The sequence below is a fragment of the Balaenoptera ricei genome, chromosome 12 (assembly GCF_028023285.1).
Source record: "Balaenoptera ricei isolate mBalRic1 chromosome 12, mBalRic1.hap2, whole genome shotgun sequence".
Classification (NCBI taxonomy): domain Eukaryota; kingdom Metazoa; phylum Chordata; class Mammalia; order Artiodactyla; family Balaenopteridae; genus Balaenoptera; species Balaenoptera ricei.
In genome coordinates, this window is record NC_082650.1 from 2,850,221 (window position 1) to 2,876,722 (window position 26,502).

General features: G+C 52.5%; 1 protein-coding gene across 4 annotated transcripts in view; it reads left to right on the forward strand.

Annotated features, from left to right (window-relative positions):
- Positions 1 to 26,502, forward strand: part of RPS6KA2 (ribosomal protein S6 kinase A2) — a 300,754-nt gene that overhangs the window by 255,833 nt on the left and 18,419 nt on the right. For 3 of the 4 annotated variants that reach the window (XM_059940846.1, XM_059940842.1, XM_059940844.1), the window contains exons 11-14: positions 5,170 to 5,234; positions 13,058 to 13,160; positions 19,839 to 19,969; positions 20,800 to 20,925. In XM_059940846.1, the coding sequence (XP_059796829.1) occupies positions 5,170 to 5,234; positions 13,058 to 13,160; positions 19,839 to 19,969; positions 20,800 to 20,925 (425 nt within the window). The remainder of the gene's footprint in view (positions 1 to 5,169; positions 5,235 to 13,057; positions 13,161 to 19,838; positions 19,970 to 20,799; positions 20,926 to 26,502) is intronic. The other variant, XM_059940843.1, reaches the window with a different exon arrangement.

The window sequence follows — 26,502 nt, forward strand, 5'->3', positions numbered from 1 at the left end:
GACGTCCTGGACTCCTGGGGGCACACGGGGCAGAGGTTAGAAAGGCGTTAGACGTGCCCGTGAGCATAAAACAGCGCGGCCGGTAAACTGCCGCTGATGACCGGAGAACACGTGTGGGCAGGGCCCGTCCACTCGCCCAGGGCTTCTGCTTTTCGTGTTTCCATTTTCCGTTCCGGACTCGATCTGCAGAGGGTGTGCTTTCCTGATCTGACTTCAAACACAGTCCACTCTGGTCTCCAACCATCTCATTCCGGTCCCACGGGCATCGCTGTGACCTCTTGTAAAGGGCCAGCCTTTGACGGCTTGGTCAAGGCCGAGCAAACGCCCCAGCCCCTGGCTTGGAGCTGGTGGTCCCAAGCCAGCCCTGAGGGTGCTGCCGGGGCCCCGCCTCAGCCAGCAGGGTCCCAGAAGACACAAGCTACGCCAAGCAAAGATTTTAAACAGTAAATGAAATTTCAAGCTGATCGACAATACTTTAAGACTCTAAAAATAATGTGTAGATGATCTGTAAGTGATTGAGAAGTGAAAAAGCAGACCTAGCGTTCAAATCCTGGGTGGTTATGGACGGGCCTTTAGGAGTGTGCGGGTCCGGTGGAGCGCAAAGTATGCAAAGAAAAGAGCCAGACGTGAGTTTATTCTGAACATGCCCAAAAGAATTAGAGAGGGACTCTGTGTGACTCTCCAACGACAAAAACAAATATTTCAACAGAGTCACAAAGGGTCCAGGGATTAAACATTTCCCAAAGCTATCTGTGCACAGGAAGTTTCAAGGAAAACATTTCTGGCCAATCCCCAAACCTTTGGGGGATGATTTACTGAGAAAGTGGAAGCCCGTTGATGATTAAGCCCCGGAGGAAAGGAACGGGGTCGCCTTGTTAAAAATGTGAGGTGGAAGGGCTGCAGGTACCCAGGGCCATAGAAGAACAGGTCCCAGCCTCAGGCACAGCGCTGTGTTTCACAGCCAAGTGCCGGTGGAAGACAGTTCCAGTGGGACGCAAAACTACCCCTCAACCAACGTGGAGAAATCCGAGATGGGGGTCCAGATACAGAGGTTCAGGAAGACAGCCCAAAAGCGATTGGAACAAAAGTAATTCAATATTCATACGCCAGAGAAGAAGCATGAATTCTTGAATCTGCTGCCCCAGTGAACTCTTTTTGCGTATTTGCCTGGCCTTGGGGATCTTAATCAAGACTTGCCAAGCTGCATAGAGAGAATGCTGTTCTTCCGTTCTCCATGTTTCTGTCCATAAGTACCTGTTCTTGTCAATTCTTCGTGAGCCCTCCTCTTGGGGACAGAGTGAGACCTGAGTGCATTTGGTGACGATCCCACAGCAAGTCAGCCGAGATTCAGAGACAGACACAGACACAGTCTCCGGACTGTCCCAGCTCGGACCTCCGCTCACTGCTGTTTGTCAAATGTATTAAACAAAAAGGAGTTGTCCAGCACAAAGTAGACTCTTAACATGTTTCAGGAGAGGATAAATAGAACTAGAATCCAGAATAATAACCCCATGTTATTGCCCTAGGAAGGTCGACAAAGGCTTTAGAGAACTGTGTGCAGAAATTCTTTCTCTTTTACGTTTTCCCCTCTTTGGAACACCTGGAATTTTTGAGTAATAACCAAAGTGTTAATTCACTCTCGAGTGTTTGTTGAGGCCTCGAAGCACGAACGTGGTGCAAAATCTCACTGCAGTGGAAGAAAGAAGATGCAGATAAAAATGTTCTGAGTAAGCACCCAAGAAAACCCAGCTGGTACTAGCAAACAACTGTGGTTACACCAACACCTGTATTTCCTTTCTGTCTTACTTCGTTTTGGTTCCTGCGGAGCTTACTTGCAAATGATGAATGAGCCTGAAATGCAGTGGGTACAAAATGCAAAGTAGATTTTTCAAAGTCACACAGTCAGTGAGTCACTGTACAGGTGCCTCTACCTGGGCTCAACGTGTAAGCACCAGTCTCCCACCTTTGACCAACCCGCAGAGCTTCTGGCAGTGCAATAAGCGTTCACCAAAAAGAGCGGGAAGAGGTACAAATCAGAGGCGGTTTTTCGTTTCTCTTTAATCCTCGTGGCCAGAAGGCTTTTTCAGTCCCGAGCTCTGGTCTTCACCAAAGGAGGCCTGCGCGCAGGTGGGCACGAAGCCGGGCTGTTCATTCTCGACATCTTGTTCCAACAGCTGCGTGGGCACCTGTGGAGGGCCTCTAGGTGGGGATGCCAGGCTGAGACCAGATCTCCGGACTCACGTCAGGGGGTTGTTTATACAGCAAGGGATGGACGTGGACATCCGGAGGGTCCTCAGCGTGAGGTCCTCAGTAAAACTGTTTCTCTCTACTCATGACAACACTCCTGACACCAGACGTGTGGGGTTTTCCACACCACCTGATTCTCCACTTCTCTGCAGACACCGACTGTGTGTCCTACGATTTAGCTCAGTTCTGGCACTGACCACCCAGAGTTACCTCGGACCCCACAGGGTCAGGGTCACTCCCACCAGACACCCCATCTCCGATGCCAGTCCCAAGTCCCAGGTTGCCAATGTGCTTCCGGCCCACCAGCTGTAAACCCAGGGTTCCCAAGACCCCCTCCTCAGCTGTGATAATTCACTAGAACAGATCACAGAACTCAGGAAAGCGCTTTAGTGAGTTAACTGTTACCAATGTGTCACAAAGGACGTTCTAAAAGGTCAGATGAACAGCCAGATGCAGAGGTGCGTAGGGCGAGGTCCGGAAGGGTCCCCAGTCCAGCCGCTTCTGTCCCCTTGGGGTTTGGGGGGAGCCACCCTCCTGGTTGTTCACCAGCCCAGAAACCCCCCTAACCCTGGTGTTCAGGTTTTGTTGGAGGTTCCATTATGTAGGTGTGATTGATTCAATCACTGGCCGTTGGCGACTGGACTCAGTCTCAGCCCTTCTCTGCTCCCTGGGGTTGGGGCGTGTGGGCGGGTTGGTCAGAGGTGGATGAAAGTTCCAGCCCTCATCACAGGGTTGGTTCCGTCTGTAGGGTCTTTCCACAGGTCACCTCGTTAAGACAGATTCAGGTGTGGTTGAGAGGGGCTTATTATGAATAACAAGAGATGCCTCTTTCACGCCTGGAGCTATTTCAGGAACCTGTGACCAAAGCCAGATATCAAAACAGGAGATGCTTCCATCATTCTTATCACTCAGGATACGAGCTTAGGAGCTCTGGCCAGGAGCCCGAGACAAAGACCAAAATATATATTTCTTATTATATCCTAATGTCTCAGGAGAAAGGCCAGATTGGATACGCACGTCAGGGTGGAGTTCTGGGGCAGGAGCGGCATCTGTCTTCCCAGTTCTGTTCCTAAACTTTGGTTTGGCCCTGGGCACGTTACCCAGCCTCCTTCAGGCTGGTTCCTTATCTAGAGAGTAAGGATGGTGTCCAAGGCACTGGGTGTTGGTGGCATTTAGCGGGAGAACGCCTGTGATGTGTCAGCCCCGTGGCACTTCCCCGTGTCCCTAGAGGGGGAAATTCCGGGTCTGACAGCTTCCTCCGTTCCTTGTTCGTCCATTTGCATACCAAAGTGATAATCACCAGATCACCGGAGTCCAGCATGGTGACAAGGCCAGGGGCTCTTTCCCAGGGTGCTGGCCTGGCCAGGCTTCCCCAAGGAGTGGGAACTAGCTGGGCCCTCGTCCACCTAGAGGCGACCCCGATGCCACGGGCAGCTTCGCGCCTCCTTTTCTGCCCATGTCACGGCTTCGACTAGGAAACAGGGCCGGAGGGGACAACAGGAAGCGATGAGCCCACGACGGGCTGTGTCTCCCGGGACCCCCGGCGTCCTGGGGGAGGGTCCTCCCACTTCTCAAGCTGCACGGCGAGGCCGGGCAGGGGGCTCCGCAGTGACCACGGTGGCTCGGGGTGGCCTCACCCTGTCCTCCACATCTTCCTGCTCCCGGCCTCCCAGCCGCCTGCCTCCCTCCCGGGGATGAGGGGGCGGCTCAGCCTAGTACGGCAGACGTGGGACGAGCCTCTGAACGGGGCAGGGCTGGGCCCCAGCGCTCGGGGTGCAGAACCAGGAAGCCTGTGTGGGCCTCACGCACAACCTGGTCGATTGAGACGCAGGACCCGTTTCCCCAGACAAAGCCGGGGCAGGAATCGCCCGGCCGAGGCCGCCTGCCACCCTTCCCGCACCCGTGCTGCTTCCCGGCCCCTCCCTCACTCACCTTCCCATCCTGGAGAAAACGCAGACCTCACGGGGCGTTAGGGCTTGGCTGTTTGATTGTGGTTTTTTGGTTTTTTTTTTAAATTAATAGACTTATTTTTAGAGCCATTTTAAGTTTGCAGAAAGGAAGAGAAGGTACAGCGAGTGCCCACATGCTCCGTCACCCCCTGCACGCAGTGTCCCCTGGTGTCAGCTCCTGCTGATTTGATGCGCTTGTTAGAAGTGATGAAACAGTATCGGCACGTCGTTACTACCTGAAACCCGCGGTTCACATCAGGGTTCACTCTGGGAGGGGTAGCTGCGGGCTTCAGCAAGTGTATGATGACGTGTGTCTACCATTAGGTGTCCGAAGTCCTCTGCACGCCCTCACCCATCCCTCCCTTGGGGCTCAGGATTTCACATAAGCAACAAGGCAGGGCGAGATTAGGCAGAAGTAGCCAGCAAAGCAGCACTGTTTGTACACAGTGTCCAGGTGACAAGAAACCTCTGTCTCGCGCAGACCCAGGTGGACACAGGCCACCTCTGGTCTCTCTCCAGGTTCCCGTCCCGCTAGAAACGGGCTCTCCAGGTCCTGGCTTCCTTCCCCTTCCCTGTAAGCAGCCTTATAAGGCTCTCTGTGCTGTAGCCTCCTCCCTGCCCTCGCCTGCGTTTTCTCGTCCTCTGGAAGGCCCGGCCTGATGCTGGCTCTCATGGAGACCGGGGTGGGCCTCCACTTCCTCGCCCAGATGCCCAGGCGTCCCCACACCCGCAGCAGGAGGTCCTAGCCTGCCCGCCCCCGTCTCTACCACCTCACCTGGTCACAGCTCTGCAGGGCTGAGTGGTGGCCTCTGCGGGCTGTGAGGGGGCAGCCGGCAGGAGAGGTCGCAGCTGGGGGCTCCTTCCGCCTGGAGGGCGTCAGGACCCCAGCCGCCTCCCTGCTGCGTCAGAAACTCGACAGCACTGCAGTCATGGGTTTGCTCTGACGCCCATCTCTGCTCTGTGGTCACCGCAGGTGCTGGCCTGGACGGCGTGGAGGAGATCAAGCGCCACCCTTTCTTTGTCACCATCGACTGGAACGTAAGTTGCAGGCCGGGGTCCCGACTGCACAGAAACCACAGGGAGGTGGGGCAGGGGAGTCGGCAGCTGCTGGGTACAAACCAGAGGTCAGTGTAGACCCGTCACCTGGAGGAGGGCGCTCCCTCGGGGCTTCTGAACGCGCAGGCATTTCCCCGGCACAGACCAGGGACCACCACCCCTTCCCTGCGGCTCCAGGCCTGGAATCCCTTCCGCACTTTCCCTGTTAGGGACCGGCCGGCCCCAGTGGCCCTGTAGCCAGGCCACCTCCCCGAGGGCAGAGCAGGGGCCGCCCTGGGCCCAGCAGAAGGCTGAAGGGGCCCCTCGGCCGCTCCCGGGCTGCACAGAGCTTTCAGTTTGGGGCCTCTGGGCGCCCAGATTCTGCACCGCTTCCTGCCTCTAAACAGGATCACGCCCGCACTCAGCAGTCCTGTAGAAGCTGCTGCAGAAAAACACTATCCAGACCGGAAAAGACAAAGCTGTTTGTGACGCTTGTTAAAGACATAAAGAAGACTTCCCTCGGGGGGGCTGTCGAGATGGTGTGGGGACCACTGCAGGGGGGGTAGGCGGGTCCAGCTGTCGGGAGAGAGATGGGGCTCAACTCCGAATACAACAAGGAAGGAGGGGGCGTGTCAGGGGCCAGAAAGGGACTAAGAGGAAACACCAGGGTAAGGGGCTTCCGGCTAAACCCACTGACCAGGACTCTTGCTGAGGCGGGTCAGGTGTCCAGACAAATCCAGCAGTCAGGCCTGGTGGGAAGAGCTCAGGGGCCCGAGCAGGTCGGGTCAGAGTCAGGGGACGTCGCCGGCTCCGCGCTGCCGGATGGATGGAGGACTGCGGCCCCTCCCCAGGGAGGACCCCGGGTCCCGTGCTCCCAGCCGCCTGACTGGATGAGGCGTGGAGCTGGACGCCAGGTCAGAAGTTCCCGACTCTCACTTCCCCCCGACCCCCGGCTGCTGGCTCTGCGGCGGAGGGTCAGGGCAGGCGGCTCCCGACGCGTCAGCTGACCACGGGGCCCGGCTCCCCGTCTGGAGGCGGCAGGCCTCCTCTGGGAGCAGGTCCTTTGGTCCTTTCCCATTGCGTAAGCACAGCTCTTAGCTTTGGGGTTTCTTTTCCTGAGCTAGGATTTGACCAGAATGTTTACAAAGTGAAAGTCTCTCTATGCTGCAGAGGGCAGTGCCCGTGTCTGCCCGCCCCCCTCCCCACAGAGTGTGGGGTGTCCGCCAGCCTCGGGAAGGGGTGGCACCTCGGCTCCGGTGGGTGGGCAGGCCCCGCCCCAGGTCTCACCTCTGGGGACATTTTCGCACAAACGACACGTAAAGCCCGCTGCTCGCCGAGCCTCCCAGCCTCACCCCTACAGCCTCTCCTCCGCTCTCCACCTCAGCCCAGGAAGCACTCCCCCTGGCAGTAGGGGCACTTTGCTAACCTAGTTTTAGATGCCGGTGATAGAATATGTGCACAATGAGACCTGGTTTCAGAGATAAGAGTAGAGAGAAACCTGGTGACTCTTTGGTGACGTGAGGCGCCTGGGAAAATGGGGCCAGCATCGCTGGGCAGGGGCTGCAGTGGGAAGGGACCAGCACAGGAGGGGAAGGAAGGGGGTCCCGGCGGCCACACCGCTCAACACTAGAGCCTGGCTGGAAGGGGGTCCGTGAGCAGCTAGCTGCTGGGGAGATGCTCACCCCAGGACGGTGCCGGAGAAGGGGCTTGTCCCGGGGGGTCCAGGTCAGCTTCGTGAGGTGCGTGGAATGTTCACAGCGCAGTGGCCCTGGGACACTGCAGGCTGGGTTCCCGTGCGTTCCAGAAAGCCCAGGTCTGCGTGAGCTCTGAGCAAGAGCTGAGGTGCCTGGCCATTTAGAGCAGCCCTGGTGCACGGCTGGGCCTGGCTCTGCGGTCGGCGCAAAGTCCCTGGCTTCCTGTACCAAGAAGGTGGCACTTCTGCATCATGTCAAAGCAGTCAGGCTGGAGTTAGGTTGGGAAGTTTCTTTCGTTGCTTTTAGCGTTTCGTTTCATTTCATTTTGGTTTGGTTTGGTTTTTGAGAGAGACCCTTCTGATGCACTCAGACAACCTTACCTGCTGTCATTTCCATGTTCACCCGAGGATGACCGGGCAGGGCCAGAGGCGTGGAAGGATCTCATTGCATCCCTCGCTCTGGATGAAGCAGCCAGAGAGGGAGAGGAGCTCTGAGAGACCACTTTTGTGCACATTGATGTATTTAATGCCTACCTGGGGCTCGCCCGTGTCAAGGTGGGCAGGTGTCCGGGACATAACGATGGAAAGACACGGCTGTCCTCAAGCTGCATCAAGTCCGGGGGAGGCCGCCGTGCAGGCGTGCCGTCATCCAGCCACGGAAGAGGCGTGCGGTGGGGCTGTCCCGTCTGGGAGTGGGTGACGCCGCAGAGATGGAGGAGGATTGACGAGGGGGGAGCGGGGAGCGGGGGGGAGGGAGTCCTCCCAGCAAAGATCTCCTGGGACCGCAGCCTCACTCCAGCCGCTCGGGCCCTTCGTGGGACGATGAGCAGTCGTCCCCTCCAGCCCCGGCACGAGCTGGTCAGCCCCGTAGGGGCCGCTGGGTCCTGGCCAGCGACCAGCCCCGGCTTTAGAGAGACGTGCACGGGATAGATTTGTCCAGATGTGCTCTTTCTGCTTTCGGCAGCTTAGATAACTGGAAACCACAGGGGAGGGAGACGCATTTGCAAAAACTGTTAATACCAACAGGCCTTCCCACTGCCAGGTAGATGCTCAGAATGGCAGTGACAAGGCACCTCCTTGACTATTCGATTCCACCCCAGAGCCGGCCTCAGGATCCAGCCTGGAACACATAAGGATATGATTTCACCTCTGCTTCCTTCTGTGACCCAAAACTGCCAGCAGAAGTTTTTGGGTTTTTTAAGTAAATACCTGTCATCCAGCGCTTCTCCCGGGGGTCTTCAGGTTTCCTGCTGGGGCAGAGCGAGTCCGTGGCCGCTGCACGTGGGGGGCGCTGCCCCGCTTGTCCTGCTCTGCCGTCACCTTGTCCTCAGAGCCTAGCAATTGGCACCTGCCCAGGAGGCATCTTCCCTGCAAGCTCGCTCCCTGCGATAGGAGAAATGAAAAATTACAAGTTAATTATAGACTGAAAGCCTCTGCAGCCGGTGATGGGAGAGTCGGGCACAGAAGCTGCGTTTACTTTTCCCCTGTGGCTGGAGCAGTGCTGAGAACACAAAAATTAGCACAAACCCAAAATAAGCTTCGTCAAAGTTAATCACCTCGGGCCCCGTGAGCCGGGCTCCCCTCACAGCGGGAATGATGCTTCCACAGCCAAGGCCCTCCCTGTAACTGTGACGACTCATTCTTGCAGTCACTTCTATTAATGCTGGGGGTAGGCTTGTGCTGTTCCTTTTACTTTCTGAAACCCTTCCAAGCACATCACTGGTTGGCGTGTGTGAGATGGGAGGGATTCCCCAGGGGAAACTGAACCCAAGGCAGCGAGAGGAGCGCGCACTGTCCCTGGGTGACCTGGCATCGTGTGCAGAGCCCCCAAATCGCCGGCCGTGTGGTCTGGCAGGAGCAGAGTGGGGCTCCGGGCCGCAGACGGGGGACCCCTCCGGTTTGGGTCCCGGGAGCTACCGGCTGCCGCTGACATCTCACCGTGCCTGGGTCCCTTCCACAGCCCACTGGAAGATTTCTGTCGATCTACTTCCATGTTAAGTACACCAGGAGAACTCACCCTTTCAAGGAGCCGACAGGTGTCTTTGTTCAAAGACTTAGTTGCCCTTTGGCTCAGGGGTTTTGTAAATCCAGCTACTGGGGTTGGAGCAGCTCACGGTGGGGTCACCAGTGGAAGCAGAGCTCTGCACCTCGTGGACCAGACGCCCCGGATCCACCCACGGCGCGCTGCAGTCATTGAAATTCTTCCTGTTCCTCCTACTGTCCTGCCATCACTCTGCATCTCGATCTGCATCATTTCTGCGTTGCTATTTCAGGAATCATCTCTAACGGTGCCCTCTGCCTAATTGGAGCGTGTTAATTTTGAAATGCCCGGAGCCAAAAGTGCCGGCAGAAAACAGATGTTAGGTCTGTGACCCCGAACTAGCATTGGTCTTCTCTTCATTATCCAGTTGCTATTTTTATTTTGCTCCCTCTGTCCTTCCCTGGTCACCTGAAGGTCTTTTAGGTATAAGTAGAATTCAGATGCAGAAAATCCCGGCCTGTACGTGTGCGATGTGAAATCCGTTCCAGTGATGCTACAGCTTGCAACCTGAGATCATCATCCTGAGATCCTGGGACAAATGCCATGATTTAAAGTGATGCCTGGTGAATTTGGTCATGAGATCCCACTTTCCTTCCATCGGTGTGGGGTAAATTGTTCTAGAGGCTCAGAAAGGGGAATCTAGGTCAGAACTACGCTGCATCTCGTCAAGCTCAAAGTCCACAAAATGCATCTGCCTGTTCATTCTCCATTTGACCCTGTGCACAGCCGCGGACATTACAGAATGGGAAGCAAGGTCACCTTTTCCCTAAATCCTCAAACCCACTCCTAGGTTTGGACACCTGGAAAGAAAGAAAAAGCATGTATAAGAATAACACATATTAGCACGTTCCAAAATGTTTATCCAGTAACAGGAAGACATTGACAGGTCTTTAAGACTGCAACAAACACAAGGGTGTATCCAAAGGGCAGGGTGACCAAACACCCCAGGTGGCCTACACAGCTCTTTGCTGCCCACTTGAAACCAGGATGAAACCGCAGCAACCGCTGGAGAAAGAGAGGGTGGTGGTCTGGGGGCCGGTGGGCAGATTGTGCTCACAGGCTCGATCTCTGCAGGGACCAGTGTCGGGGTGAAGAAGGGTCTTCGAGAGGACTTCCTGCTGCCCTCCTGCAAGCCTTGGGAAGCTTTCTTCCACGCTGTCCCTCGGGTCAGTCAGGCTCTCCGTAGCTGATGCACAGGCTTACAGAGGCGGTGTGGAAAATGCAAGGAAACACAGACATGTGCTTGCACACGTTGCCATGTGAAGCCAGAGGTTGTACACGCTGCACACGAGGTTCTGGGACTGGCTCGGTGGGCATCTGGAATTGGGATTCCGCACAGGGCAGGGTGGGGCAAGCGTGAGCCGAGCACCGTCCTGGGCGGGGAACCCCAGGTACCACGTCCTCTCTTGCTTCCCGAGTCATCACTAGATACTTCAGTTAAAAGGGTGCAATGCTCTCCGCCCAAACCAAGTCCACAGCAGCTCACGGCCAGGGGACAGTCTGATTCCGATGAACTCTTCTCCTTATGGCTGAGGACTCGGAAGTCAGGGGCTGCGTCTTCTCCCAAGGGGTCAGCCTCCCAGCCAGGACCAGTGAGCTGCAGTCAACGGAGGCAAGTAGAAGAATGGCCTGGGAGTTGGGGTGAGGAGAGGAACTGAAATGTATGAGCTTCAGCCTTCAGATGCAAAATGTCTCTCATTTGCATGAAATGACAACCAGTTCTGTGTGTGTGTGTGTATTGAGATACAGTTGACATATAACACTATGTTAGGTTCACGGTTTGCAAGGCAGAAATAGAGACGCAGATGTAGAGAACAAACATATGGACACCAAGGGGGGAAAGCGAGGGGTGGGATGAATTGGGAGATTGGGATTGACATATATACACTAATAGGTATAAAACAGATAACTAATAAGAACCTGCTGTATAAATAAATTAAATTAAATTTTAAAAAAAGAGACAGCATGGGCTGTAAAAAACAAAAAACAAACCCCCCCAAAAAAACTTGGTCATTTGTAAGCTAAACAACAAATAAACTGTTTGAAAAAGAAAAATAAAAAGTAAAAAAATAAATAAAAATAAAAATTAAAAAAAAAAAACACCATTATGTTAGGTTCAGGTGTACAACATAATGATTTGATCTTTGCATTGTGAAGTGATCACCGCAATAAGTCTAGTTAAAATCTGTCACCACACAGTTATAAGAGTTTTTTCCCTGTGATGAGAACTTCCAGGATCTCCTCTCTTAGCAGCTTTCAGATACGCAGCGCGGTCTTACGAACTTCAGGCACCAGGCTGTCCTGTACATCCCAGGACTTATTTATTTTATAACCGAAAATTTGCACCTTTCCATCCTCTTCATTTCATTGGGTCCATTTCAGCCGCTCCAACCCCCCTCCCCAAACTCCCCCAAGCCCCACCCCACCTCTGGCAGCCACACGTGTATTTTTATAATGGAAATCTCTCCGGTAAACAAATTCCCCCTCATCATAGAAGTAGGAGTCCTGCTGCGGTGGAGGTTCCTCTCTCCCTCCCCCTTCTCTGGGAAGTAGCAGGAGGACCCTTGAAGGCAGAGGGAGAGGATGTGATTTTTACTGGGTCAGGACAAATATTTAACAACCCAGCTCAAATATCGCTGGTGGGAGGGGAGGGTCGAGCCCCGCAGGCCAGGCTGGGCAGCATTTTAATCGGGGGGGGGGGGCCGAGCTCGCCCCTGCTTATTAGATTTCCCCTGACAAGTGCATGCATCAGGGAAGTGCATTCCCACCCTACAGGTGAGTCCGCGTGGAAGGCATCCTCTTTCTATCTGGAAAGGGCTTATAGAGTAACTCAATTCCTAATGAAATCTGTTCACCCAGGGCGGGAAGTGACCGAATAATGCTCGGCTGAATTAACTCGTTTTTTTCTCCGATGGCTCCCAAGTGCACTGCCCCCAGCTCCACATGTGCACCTGCCACCGCGGCTGCTCTGAGCCCCGGGAGGGAGCCCAGCGGCCACCGGTCAGTGCAGCTGTTTGACAGCGCCTTCTGGAAGGGTGTGCTCTGGGCGGGGTCTCCCCTGGGACGGGAAGAGTCTGGAGACCCAGCCCCTCCTCCCGTTTGCCCCTTCGTCGCCCTTGACCCTGGAGGGGGTCTTACCTAATCTTAGCCTGTTTCCTTGTCTGGAAACTCGGGTGACACAATCTACTTTACTGTGTTGTTGAAAGATTGAGAGCGGATCTCCACAAGTCACTGCGTCCATTTCCAGACTCCCCCGACTGGGGTGCGGGTGGGGGTGGTTCCTGAGTCCAGACCTGGTGAAACAGGTGCTCCGAGAAGTGCCTGAGCCTGGTGTTTCCAGCCGGGAAACAGCCCTGATCAGCCCTGGGTCGGGACCCCTTCCAGCGGCAGGAGTCCTTGCTGGGCCTGAGAGGCTTGGAACGATGTGCGTGAGGCCGTGGCCTCTGCATCCCACCAAAGGCAGCGCCACATGTGGCCAGTTCTCTGGCTGGTGCTCCGTCAGGCCGTTAAAGTGCGCAAAAATGTGTAAATAAACCCAAAAGCCCAACACAGCCCCTCGACTGGAGCAGAGGGGTCTGGTCACCCACATTTGGTGGCAGCCGGAGTAGGTGCCCCAGGGAGGTGCACAGACATTGGGGTGTGGGTGAAGAAGGACCTGGATGAGGTCCCCAGAGCAGGGTCCCAGGTGCTGGCTCCGAGGTCGCCGGGGCGGGGGCGACTCGCCAAGGAGCAGGGCTCTTCCTGCTGTTACCTGGGGGTGGGGCAGGGCGTAGCTGTCCTGTCCGATTTTACTTGAAGAAGAAGATTCTACTGCCCAAAAAAGGTTGAAAACCATTGCCCTAAAATCAAGAACACTTAGATGTCCCCAAACCCTTTTCCCTCGAACAATGGCTTTTATGTCTCTTTATAAACTATGTAACTATATTCTATGTCGTATACGATAGATATCATATTTTATGTGTGTTACTAAACGTGTCAGAGCTCTGGGAGGGGCCGCCGCGTGCTGGCACCTGATGGGCAGGTGGCACAGGTGGGTTTCCCGCCCGCCTTCTCCCTGCTGGCCCTCAGCGCCCTGTCTTGCTGTCCACGCAGAAGCTGTACAGGAAGGAGATCAAGCCGCCCTTCAAGCCGGCGGTGGGCAGGCCGGAGGACACCTTCCACTTCGACCCCGAGTTCACGGCGAGGACACCCACAGGTGTGTGCAGGCAGGGAGAGGGGGGCGGGCCTGTGTGCCTCTCCCATGGCGGGTCCTCCAGCCTGGCCAGGTAGGGACAGGCATCCAGGAGCCAGAGAGCACCGTGTTCAAGGGCGCTTCCATGGGCTACAGTCCTCAGTTCTGTTTGATGTTCTGGTTCCTTTGCTCGTAGCAAAGGCTCTCGTGATGGAGCCACTCATCAGTTAGCCCCCAGGTAACACCCAGCTGGGAGATTCCCCAGGTGTTCTGTATCCCCCGCCCGCCTCATGCTGCCTCTTGGCCTAAGTTGCCAATCCAGTGACCACCTGTCAGAGGGACACACCTGGGCAAGCTCGAGAAAAGAACCTCAAGACAATGAAAATCTCTCGTTTAATTAGGGAGGTTTTATGGGAAGAGGGAGCCTGTCGGTTAAGCCTGTTAATGTGTGGATTATTGCTCTTAGTCATACAAAAAAACAAAACGCCTGTTTGAAAAGTTGCATCAGCTACTGTATCTCGGCACAGCAGATGGACTTGGGTATTTAGCCTCTATGATACGTCTTAAATTACTCCTAAGGTCTACCAAATTCACTCAGAACTGGTCAGCTCCCTTTAAAATTTGTCATTTTGTGATATGAATAAATTAATATTAACCTTTTTTAGATATGGTAATTGTCCTAGTCTACCCAGGCGGCCATAACAAAATACCACAGACTGGACGGCTTCAACTAGAGAAATTTATCGTGGTTTCCCGTGCGAGCTCTCTTCTGGGCTTGCAGACGGCCTCCTTCTTTCTGTGTCTTCACATGGCCTTTCTTTGTGCTCGAGGAGAAGGAGAGAGAAGTCCCTGGTGTCCCTTCCTCTTCTTATAAAGACATCAGTCTTGCTGAATCAGAGTCCCACCCTCATCACCTCATTTAACCTTAACTACCCTCCACAAGACTCCTTCTCCAAATACAGCCACATTGGGCTTCAACTTGTGAATTTTGTGGGGCACAGTTCGGTTCATCCCAGTGAAGGTATGGTGATTTTGTCTAAAAAACAAATTAACAAGCCCCTTCTGGAGATACGGGTGGGAAAAGTTCAGCCAGTTGGTAGCTCTTGGGGCTGTGTGACGTGCCCATGGGGGGGTTCCCATGCTTTTCTCACTGTTATTGCATCTAAAATTTTCTGTGATTAAAAAAGGATCATGAAACAAATAGATGGTCAGATACAAAATCTCAAGTAGATAAAGTTGCAACAGAGAATCCACTGGGCTCCCTCTGGTTTAAGCTGTTGGTGAGAGCCCGTGTCCCGCACGCCAGCGGGGGCGGGGGGCACATCAAGGGTGTGAGCTCTGTGCAAACACAGACGGTTGGGGGCATCCCTGGGGCCGCTGGTGGTCCCAGGGCAGCTCCTGACCCACACAGCAGGGGCTCCAGGACCGAGAAAGAAGCAAATTCTGGGGGCTATCAATGAGGGAGTCGGGATGCAGACGCTCAGTCATTTCTTTCGGGTCCTCCTGCAGCCCCCAGATAAAACTAAGACTGTTCTCAGGGACAGAGCTAGAGTGATGCCTGCTGTCACAGTCTGGGGTAATCGCTGCTGCGAGATGTACCGTGGCTCCCGAGGAGGTGGAGGAGATCTAGGTCTGTCCTCTCTAGTAGAGACGGTCCAATGTTTCTCCGGGTCTCAACAGCCTCAGAAAGTTCTTGGGTGTTGGGGTCAGTCCTTCCTGTTGACAGAATTGACCCAATTCACAGAATCAGATTACTTTTTAGCTTCAGAGTTTGGAAAGACGGGGCAGGATTGGGGATTCCATCCCGCGTGTGCCCGCAGCTCACCTGAGCAGGTCGCTTTCTTTCTCCTCCTGTGGTTTACCTGAATGTAAAGGAACACAGAAACGATTAACCCTGACAAAGGACACTGCCTGTCATGACCACCACCCACACGACCTCCCGGTCCTTAATGAAATGTGCACTGTTTCACCGAGGGTTTCTGTCATTCGGAACTCTGTGCTTAAAATACTGAAATAAAGACCATGTTTGTGCTTCCTGGCAAGAAAATGCTCATATAGTCAACTCAAAATTATTCACCTTTACATGCTTTTTGTGTTATCCGTGAAGAATTTAAACTCCGACCTAGTCGGCCTGTGTGATTAGCAGGCTTTTTTTAACACCTCATAAACCTTTTGTGCAGAGATAATTCAAATTTATATTATTATTAGCTGAAGGAAAACATAATTAGACACAATGCATTTTAATGACGTCCAGAAATGGCTTTTTTACTCCTTACTATTTGGATTTCTCCAATCAATTGTACTTAAAGTCAACTTATTGCGGGACACAGTTTGCCTTTGAGGAGGTAGTAATTGAAGTGCCGAGACACAGAAAAATCATTCTCTCTATATTTATATATTTATAAGAGAGTAGAATTTTCTAAGCACATGAGCTGAGCGCCCGGCTCTCAAAGGGCGGCAGAGGTGATGTGATTCTGAAACAGAGGATAATCCACATCCTGCGTTAGACTCGGATGCTGCACTGTCGGAATTTTTTGTAGTGGCCTTAAAGTCTTTCTTTTTTAACTTAAACCGATGCTAAAGTTGGTGGATATTCCCTGGAGACACACCAGCTGCCCATCAGAGCCTGCTGACCGATGGGAGATGCCACTGTAAGATTTAAAAACCCAGAAACGTATTGCACAAGTCAGAAATCACTCCTAGGATCAACAAAGGTTGACTGTACTCAGCTTTAAATTTCCTTTCATCCAACTCACATCTTTGCTCTTCTTTTAGTACTGAGCTAAAAATCGGCATTCCCTAGCCAGTTATAAAGCGTGTTAAATGCCGTTGATACCACCTACCATGTGGTCACCATCTAGCTACACGGACCCAGCGTTGGCTGTGATAGCCTCTCGTGAAGTACGTGTGAACCTCAGCTGATCTCTTGGTCTGAGCAGAGAGAGGCAGCCCGGGCACAGAAGGCATGGCCCTGGGCTTCACGCCTCCTTGGTGGTTGAAAGCCCTTGCTTATTTGATCTGCAGACTTTCCATTCACTAGGGAAGGTGTATCAGTTCAAGTTCACCGGACGGTACCTCCCCACCACGTGCACAGTCCCAGGTGCTGTAACTGAGCCTCCGTCCACTCGGCCCTCAACCTGTGCACAGCTCACGCTAGTTCCTGGGACGGGCTCCAGTTCTTCCATCTAAAACCTGCGCCTCGGGGCTTGACGGTGGCTGAATGGATGCTGTGTCCCTGTGCTTGGTGCAGACCTAGGGCAGGACACGGTAGCCCGGGGGATTTTTAAGAGCAGGCAGACCTCAAGGCCAGAGTCCTCTGCAGGGCAAAGAAAGGCAAAGCTCAAAGCCAGCCCGGGAGCAAAGCCCAGCATCTTGAGAGCACGCTTGCTGCCTCTGCTGTCTTGCGGTGCATAATTTCCAAATTCTAAAAACGACTCAGCCGAGCCTTGTGCTTTTTAATTAAGCTTCTCTAGCCTAGCATCTTATTTCCAAACCCAGTCAGCTCTGATCTCATTAACTCCGGGGTGACTCTGGAGCGCTTTGCGAGGTAACAGGTACGGGGCTGAGACCCGAGTCCTCTCCCTCGTGGTCCAAGATGCTGAAGGTGCGGTGGGCCAGGCACGTGAAGCCCCCTGTCACCCGGCAAGGTCTCCCTGGAAGAGCCGTGTGGGCCACCGGGTCGGCCGCTCATCTGCAGGGAGAGATCCCACGTCACGCAGCTCGTGGTGTAGCTCCCGGGTGTGGAAGGAGCGCCCCAATCGCCTTTCCCTCAAAATAAAATGCTCAGGAATAAAACCCACATTCTCTGCATCAGCTCACCCCTCCAAGCCCCCCACCACCTGCTCTACCATGAAAGCTTTAGTGTATTGTTTCCACATCAAAGTAAAGTATCAAGACCAAGTAAAAAGGTAAAAAGTAGAAAAGCAAACACCCACTCCTATGGCCTTTCCAGTCCCACTCTCCAGAGTTTTCTATATAATATGGATTTAAATCTTACATATGTACGTTGTAAGAAAAATTTAAATCCACATTATATACTTTATGTAGTATTATAGATTTATATATATATATATAATGCCTAAGTGATAGAATTTATGTTATCATATTGTTATATATTGCTTATGAGTTTATTGTAATGTGTTTCAGTACATATATAGCTGATTTCACTTTGTTATACAGCAGAAACTAACACACCATTGTAAAGCAATTATACTCTAATAAAGATGTTAAAAAAAAAGTTTTTAAAAAATTTTTTTCCTGCAGTGTGTACGTTCTACAGCTTGTTTTCTCTTTTTTGACTTGACAGACTATTGTGTCAGTTCACACAGCCGTGTCTCATCCCGGGTATCGTAGTCTTACTAGTGTGACCTGCACCCATGAACATTGTTGGTCTTGCGCATGGTTTCCTCAGTGGTGAATATTCAGGTTGTCTCCAGTTTTTGTTTGTTTGTTTGTTTGTTTTGCTATTACAAATATTGCTAAGACAAACATTTTCTTTTTTTCTCTTTTTTAAAAGTTTTTAAAGATCACATTTTGTTTGTTTTTAAATTTTATTGACGTATAGTTGATTTACAATGTTGTGTTAATTTCTGCTGTACAGCAAAGTTACTCAGCTATACATATATATATATTCTTTTTCACGTTCTTTTCCATTATGGTCTATCACAGGATATTGAATAGAGTTCCCTGTGCTCTACAGTAGGACCTTGTTGTTTATCCATTCTACGTATTATAGTTTGCATCTGCTAACCCCAGACTCCCAGTAATTCTGTTCCCTAGAATTACTTCCCCTTGGCAACTGTAAGTCTGTTCTCTATGTCTGTGAGTCTGTTTCTGTTGTGTAGATAGGTTCATTTGTGTCGTATTTTAGATTCCACATATAGGTGATATCACATGGTATTTGTCTTTCTCTTTCTGACTTCGCTTAGTATGATAATCTCTAGGTCCACCATGTAGCTGCAAATGGCATTATTTTATTCTTTTTAAAGGCTGGGTAATATGCCATTGTATCAGTATGTATCTACACCAGGACAAACATTTTCTACATTTATTTCTAAGCACTTTTGAAAGTAATTCTGTCAGATAAATTCATAGAAGTCGAGTTGCTCTTCAAAAGACAGGTGTATTTTATACTTTGGTAGATAACTCCACTTCCACCTTGCAAAGATTATGCCAGCTTAGGCTCCCACCTACCACCGCAGTGTCCAACCCCAGCCAAACCTACATGCAGCTGGTTACTTTACATTTTGCTAATTTGTTAGGCAAGGTGTTACCCCGGTTAAATGTGTACGTGCCCCCATTAGAGGGACTGAGCACCTTCTCAGGTAGGAGAGCAGTCGGTATCTGAGTCCTGCCCCCATTTTTCTTCTGGGCTTGTTCCTTTTTTCTCATTGATCTCTGGGAGCTCTTTGCATATAGAGAGTTTGGTCCCTTGTCTGTTGTATATGATGCAAATATTTTCTCTCCACCAATCTTTTATCCTTTTGTTTTTCTTAATGATAAACTTGAACTGGGACCCATCTCGACAGCAGTCAAGCCTTCAAACAAATCGACAGAGCTTAGAGGGGTCACGGTTGAAGGGCTCCCTGAGGGTCCCTGGGAGCAGAGTACCCTGTGTGCTGCCCTCGAGCTCCTCAGGCCTGGGGCAGGGGGGACAGAAGAGGCACCAATGCCCGGGCCTGCGTCCCTGTGCCCGGTTCCTGCTGACCTGAGAAACTCAGAGGGTGGCCTCCTCTGCCCTGGCCCAGGAGTGACAGCTCACCCCGAGGTTGCTGGTGGCTCTGGGCTCGATCTGGAGTGCGCAGGGCAGAGGGTTGCCGCTGAGAATGAATATCTAGTAAGTGATGATCAGTGATTACCCTCACGTTTTTGTTCTGGGTATTTTTGCCGTGTATTAAACCACTGGCACCACCCAGAATAAAGTGTGGTTTCATATGGTTCAGCCTGTCTAATCTCCGTTTCACCTCGTTCTCCAACACACACACTCACCACACACACACACCTCACACCTGACACACACACACCAAACACACGTGTGCACGCACCTGACACACCGAACACACACACGTGCACAACCTGACACACACATACACACACCTCACACCTGACACATACACACACCTGTCACACACACGCACACATCACACAGATGCACATGTGCGCACACACATGCACACACACCTGGCACACACCACACACGTGCGCGCACACCTGACACACACCGAACACGTGCACAACCTGACACATACACACACCTCACACCTGACACACACACCAAACACATATGTGCACACACCGAACACACACGTGCACAACCTGACACACATGCACACATACCTGACACACACCATGCACACACCTAACACACATGCACACCTCACACACACCTGACACATACACATGCACATATGCACACCTCACACCTGACCCCCACACACACACACCACAGAGATGCACATGTGTGCACACACATGCACACACACCTCACACCTGACACACACCGAACACACACACGTGCACAACCTGACACACACATGCGCACACACACCTGACACACCACACACATGCACACCTCACACACGCACACATCACAGAGATGCACATGCACGCACACACACACACCACACACACCTGACACACACCACACACCCACAGGGTTACCTCACCACGTCGCGGCTGTTGACTCTCTGGTTGTACCTGCAGACTCACCTGGCGTCCCCCCCAGCGCCAACGCTCATCACCTGTTTAGAGGATTCAGTTTTGTGGCCTCCAGCCTGGCCCAGGAGCCCTCGCAGCAAGACCTGCACAAAGCCACAGTTCACCCCGTCGTGCAGGTAATCGGCCCCCCGTCGCGCAGGGGATCCCGTAGGGCCCGACTCCGCTCGCCCCCAGCAGGTCGGGGCGAGGAGGTGGCCGCACTGAGGGGACCCGTGAGCCGTCTCCGCCGAGTTGGGGTTCACTTCCTAAACGAACCCCTCCCCCCGCCTCCCCGGGGTCATCGAGACGGTGATCTGAGCCATGCTTCACGTTCGTCCTCAAGACAGAAAGAGTCCTGAGAAGGATGTCATCGTGGTGTGTCTGTGGCAGGAGCCCCGGCAGGGGTCACGCTTGGGGGTCTCTGCTGTGCAGAGTCGAGCCAGCACCGCAAGAGAGTGGCTGGGTTTGTGGGCACCAGTTCCCATCACGAAATGTAGTCTTCGGGGGGTCAGTGAAGGTGCTATTTTTATAAGCAGTTTTACACCGTATAAATATGAGCAGGGGTAGAGAATCTCAAAAGGGATCATGTCGGGTGAGGATGGCGAGGGGGCGTCGGGGGGTCAGATTCCCAATCAGACGTCGGCATCCGGACACCAGCGTCAGAGCTGCACCTGGTCTCAGGGACGTCTGACCTCTCACCTCTCTCGGACCTTTGGGGGAAGCAGGCAGGTCAGCCAACACAGGGTGCTGGGCGTCTGAGAACAGGGTCCTGACCCGACAGATGGGGAAGCTGGGTTGAGATCTGGAACCACTGCCAGCTAGCTCCGTGACTGTGGTCCGAGGGCGCCACCACCTCCTGGCCTCCGTGTCCCCACTTGCAAGGGCTGAAGCCTCCTTTGCACCGCGTTCGGTGCCCTTGCACGAGAGGCCTCTGATCGCGCTCTCTGCCCGCCCGCTCTCTCTGCAGCAGTTACACGGGAACAACACCCGCTTCACCGATGGCTACGAGGTCAAGGAGGACATCGGGGTGGGCGCCTACTCCGTATGCAAGCGCTGTGTGCACATGGCCACAGACGCCGAGTACGCCGTGAAGGTAAGAGCGGGGTACGCGGCGGCCGCGTCTGCAGCTGCCCAGGCCCCAGGCCCCGGCGGGCACGCCCAGCCTCGCAGACACTCTCCCTCGGCCTCTTCTAAGCTCTGCTGCGGGGCCGTTCCATTGGCTTTGATATTAGGTCACCCGTTAAAAAACTATTTTGCAAATCATGAATATGTTCTGCTCCAGCCGACGTGTAGGTACTGACCACCTTTAGTAACTTTCTACATAAAACGCGCTGGAACAAAAGCTCTGGGCACTCAGCAGTTTGGAAAATATGGAGTTGGGGGCCAGGCAGAGCATTTGGGGAAGGAGGGGAAGAAGGAGGGAGGGAGGGAAGGAGGAAAGGAGAAGGGAAAGGAAGCTACAGTCACCAAAACTTAAATCAAAGAAATAAATAGAAGCAAATATTTTGTAATATTTGCAAAACCTTAAGGAGAGAGCTGGTAGTTTTACCCTGAATCATCAAGAACAGAAAACAGTAGTAACAGGGAACTTCTCTGGTGGTCCAGTGGGTAAGACTCTGCGCTCCCAATGCAGGGGGCCGGGGTTTGATCCCTGGTCGCGGAACTAGATCCCACATGCATGCTGCAACGAAGAAGCCCACATGCCAAAACTAAAAGATCCCGCATGGCGCAACTAAGACCCAGTGCAGCCTAAATAAATAAATAAATACATAAGAAAAGAATAACAACTACAGCCCAGTTTGGCACTCTCTCCATCCTGCCTTTGGCTTCTGTAATCGTTGCTAAATTAAATATTTGATCTGGAAATCCAAGATACCAGTTTCTTGCGTTTCCTGGTGCGTAAAATGTGGATGAAAGCTGAAGCGTTCTGCTAAAGTCATAATCTAATTTTTGTAAAAGGCATAAATTGTACATTCTCCCTCCAAGGGAGCGAGAGCTGGTCTGTCCACCACTCACCCACTCATCTGACCTGGAGGCGCTTGAGGACCCAGGTCCGGCCGGTGGTGTCATGGTGACCAGACCATCCTGGCTTATCCCAAACTCATCTGGAGCACATGACACTACCCTGCTCATCAAAGAACTTTTGGGGACAGCTGGAACCTGTCCAGCAGGCAGCCGTGTAAGAGGAGTCATTCCGTCCGTTGTGATCTTCCTGAGCTCTGAGAAACTTGTTCAAAACAGTGGCGATGAGGCGATGGCCTCGTTCCACCTCACCCACAGCTCCATGGCCGCTCTGCGAAAGCAGATACACCCTCGTGCCCGCTGGGATGTCTGCCCAATGCTTCTGGCCCTGAGGAAATGCTCTGCCCCGTCAAAAAGGTCACCAGCCCCAAAACACGCAGGCCCGTTGGTTTAGCTTGGGTTGGGAATTTGTGGCTTTTTGGCAAGTTTATCTTGAATTCCTCAAACAAAAAAGAATGTTTACATTGGAGGAAGGCTCAGTGTGTGGGTCCTTTGGGTCCATGGTCATCAGCCTGCCCAGTGTCTCGAACACGCTGAGGAGCGCGTGACGGAAGGAAACACCGCACGATTTTAAATTCCTGGGAGAGGGGGCTTGAGACTGCAAGGGGAGCCACTGGCATGTGGGTCTGATGTATTTCGGGATTTGGATCGTTGAGGAATTGTATTTTTCCCCACCCTTGGGAGAGTTTGTAGGGGAGCTCGGATGATGCCGTTCCCGTATCCAGACGAGCCAGTGGTGGAGAGGAGACCCTAGTCCTGCCTCAGACGAGAGAATTTCATTTTTATTTTAAATGTATTTCACATACTTCATAAGCGTGCATAGGCGTCTTAAAATTCTTTCTGCATGTGTCGTTTCTCGCAGAATTTCTTTAGACAGTTTATCAGGTGACCAGCAGCAGTCCTAGAAACAATTGCAGCTTCCATTGAGTGCAAAGAAATCCGTCTAGTGTTTGGCAAGCTCGCTGACCCTGATGCCCTTCTAGAAAACAGCCTGATACTGGGAGGTGTCTGAAAATAAATCCCCAGACAAAGGAAATAGTGTCTTAAGTCTCCATATCCAGCTCTCACAAAAAGACACCATCTGAATCCGCTTTGTCAACAAGCGGCTTATAACTCGGTCCCCAAAGATCAGACCCCCCGATGGGAATTTCTGGGGAATTTCAGCCCCGGCCTCTCTGGCAACAAAGCCAGGAGCTGTGGCTGCAACTGATGGATAAAGAAAGAGCCAGGCGTCCTGTTTCTGTTTTACAAGCCTTGAAGTTCCCTGGGTAAACTGGGCAGGTGGACGCTACAGGGATTTCCCTCATCCTCTCCGAGACTCTGGTGGGTCATAATTCATTGTCTGGAAGATGCTTGAATTACCCAAGCACAGGAAGAGGCAGCGACTTTCCAGTGAGATGAGTGCCCCGGGACCCAGGGCTGTTTCGGGGAACGTTTTAAGCCGCTCGCTGCGGGTCGGTTCATCCATCCGAGGGCAGATTTCCTTCAAAGATGAAAGAGCTGGCAGGAGTGCCATGGCAAAGAGTGTTCAGAATGAGCCCGTTTGCTACCCAAACTGCTGTAGCCCACCTAGGGTCATTATTCTGTTCCCTTTCCAGCGTTTTCCGGGTAGAACGTAACTGAAATGTGTTTGGGCTTTTTTCTACTCTGTATCTTGATGGGCAGCAAGTACCCCACTTACAGATGGAGGAACTAAGAAACTGCACGGCTCAGCGTGTTCTCGAATATAACACGGAACCAAGGGTGCCGTTCAGTGAGTTGGCTGAGAGTGGATCTCAGCTCCGCAAAAGCCCCGTTGAGATTCAGCCACTAGAGTTTATCATCACCTCTCTGGGCCACCACAGTTTGCAAACCCAGCTCTGCAAATTCTTGGATGGAAAACGGTGTCTGTTTCATTTTGAGAGACAATCCCGTCGGGGCCTCCCTCCAGCTACGGGGAGGGTTCGGGAACTTCCCTACTGAGTACAGAGCAGCAGGAAGAGAGCAAGTCCCCAGTGGACTGTAGGACTGTGGCCCGAATACACGGGCTTTGCCTGAGGCCGTCGCATCGGGGTGATTTTGCCCGAGGCCGTCGCATCGGGGTGATTTTGCCCGAGGCCGTCGCATCGGGGTGATTTTGCCCCCCGCCCCGGGGACGCTGGCAGTGTCTGGAAACCTTCTGATTGTCACACCTGGGGCGGGAGCCGCTGCTGGTACGTGGTGTGCAGAGGCCAGGGTGCTGCCCTGCCTCCTACATAGGACGCCCGCCCACACACCCCAGAGACTCACCCAGCCAAAATGTCTGGGTGCCGAGGTTGGGAACCCCTGCCGAAAGCATAGAGTTAAAGGGGCATCTTATGTAGATAAGTTCCAGCAGCTGGTATCCGGAGACGAGGTCGGGTTTTCCCGCTCTGTTGAGCCTCTGCTCACTGTTTTGGCAGCAGGAAGGTAATGGACCAAGAGCACAGCGGCTCCCACCCTCTGTGCAGGGGCAGGAATCCAAGTGCGGTCCTTCTGAGGGGACGGCAGTGCCAGCCCTGAACGGTCAGCCTCCGAACTCAAGAGTATGGGATACAGCGGGTCTCACGTTCTTGGAAATATCATTGTGTTTTGCTTTAAGTCTATGTCTGTCTTACAAGTACCTAATTTTGCACAATAATTATTCTGTCATCATATTAACTGCATTTAAGTTCAACTTAACCCATATACTTAAACCAACCTACCCCAGTATATTCCCAGGCAACAAGATTGCTGGTTTTGCATTTGCTGTCAGCTGCATATGTATGCGCAGGTCCTAAATTAGTGAGACCAATGCTAGCTACCACTTAACAAAACCTTTAGGGCAGTGCCTACATGGGATGGCGACTCAGTAAGTGTGGGTTCACTCAGAGTCTGGGTCCCTAGGCTTGGTCCCTCCCTTCTGCTGTGGCAGAACACCACCAGGCTGCCCGGGGTCCTCCGCCGGGAGAATCTGGCCTCAGAGGACAGGATGCTGACGCCCTCCTCCACCCGCTGGGGGTGTCCCCCCAGCGCACCTGCCTTGGGCTAGGATGGCTGAATGAGAAAAACCGCGACGTAGTAACTGTGACAGAGCAGGATTCAAAGGGGAGAGGTGTATTTGGAAGGAAAAGATAATTAATATTCTTACTTCATGAAAGGTTCTGTGCTCACTTTACAAAAATTGCCCAAGGTTTCATTTTTATTTCGGTCTTAGGTCTTTGTGGCTTGACACGGTCAGGTGCGTATTCTGGACACTGCCACTTGCACAAAGCCCCCTCTCCAGTGGTGTCCGTCTCGCCCAGATGGAGCCCAGATCCTCGCAGTGGCCAGCAGGGCCCCAGAGCCCCGTTCCTGGAGCTCCTCAGGCCCCTCGTCTGTCCCCAGCCCCCTCCCACAAGGGCGATACACTGTTCCCTGAGCCCAGAAGTTTCCTCCCCAGCTTGGGGGCTGATCTCTCTGACCACGATGTGGTCCTCCCCATCCTCCTTGCCTTCAGTACCTTCTTTAGGGCTTTTGTAACCCCTGACATGCTTCGCAGCTCATTTCCTGTCTCCACACCCCGGTTATGGTGCTTGGTGGTGTCGAGGACCAATGTTATTTAAGAGAGAAAAATATCGGGAGTTCCCTGGTGGTCCAGCGGTTAGGACTCCGTGCTTTCGCTGCCGGGACCTGGGTTCAGTGCCTGCTCGAGGAACTAAGATCCCACAAGCTGAGTGGTGCAGCCAAAAAAAAAAGAAAAGAAAAAAGAGAGAGAGAGAGAAATATCAATCAGGAACTTTTCTTCAAATTCGAAATCACCTCATCCCTTTCTTTGGCTTTTTTATTGTCCGAGTGGGCAGTACGACTGCTCCAAAGAACACCTCTTGCCTGTAGAACGCGTTTCATTCTGCAGGGACTCCCTGTTCAGTAACCAGCTCCTTTCGTTCGTTTTTACAAGTTTTTCATTAACGCTTTTTCCGAGGCAGACGCAGTGCTAGCTAGGTTCCAGGCAAAAACAAACCTGTTCTCAGGGAATTCACAATCCAGCCATGTAGGGATTTTACTGATCACAGAACCAGAAGCCACAGCAAAAAGGGGAATGTCACTGAAGAATCAGAAACTAAGGGAGCTTTTGTGTCGCTGTAGCCTTTCCTGTTGGCCTGTTTTATCTTCCAACATACAGACACACGCTCCTTTTCATTCAGAGCTCCACTTGCACGTTTTCCCCCTTCTTTGTCTGAGAGGCTCACTCAGGGATGGATGGATGTCACTGGCCATGGCCACGTTTTCCTGGAGGGAAGCACAGCTGCGTGTCCTTTCAGGAGCAGATTTTTGTGTTATTAAAGTAGCAATAGAATCAGGTAAAAATAAAGCGAGATCCTTGAAATTGTACAAGAGTCTGTGTCATGCAGTTCTTAATTCTAGTGAAGGGTGGCTGATACACTCAAGGCTGAAGCTGGGCTGGCTCTCTCCAGAAGGAGCCCCAATTTGTATTCACAGCAGACCGTTGACAATTACATCGCGTTTTCTGGGCTCATTTTCCTACTGTGTATGTAATTTGTCAACCAGAAAAAGCAATGGAATTGACAGATGCCTGACGTGAATAGAGCTTATTTTTAGAAGGAAAACTGATTGGCATGGAGATTTTAATTTTTTCCGGCAGGAAAACTTGGAGTCCTTTCTCTGTGTC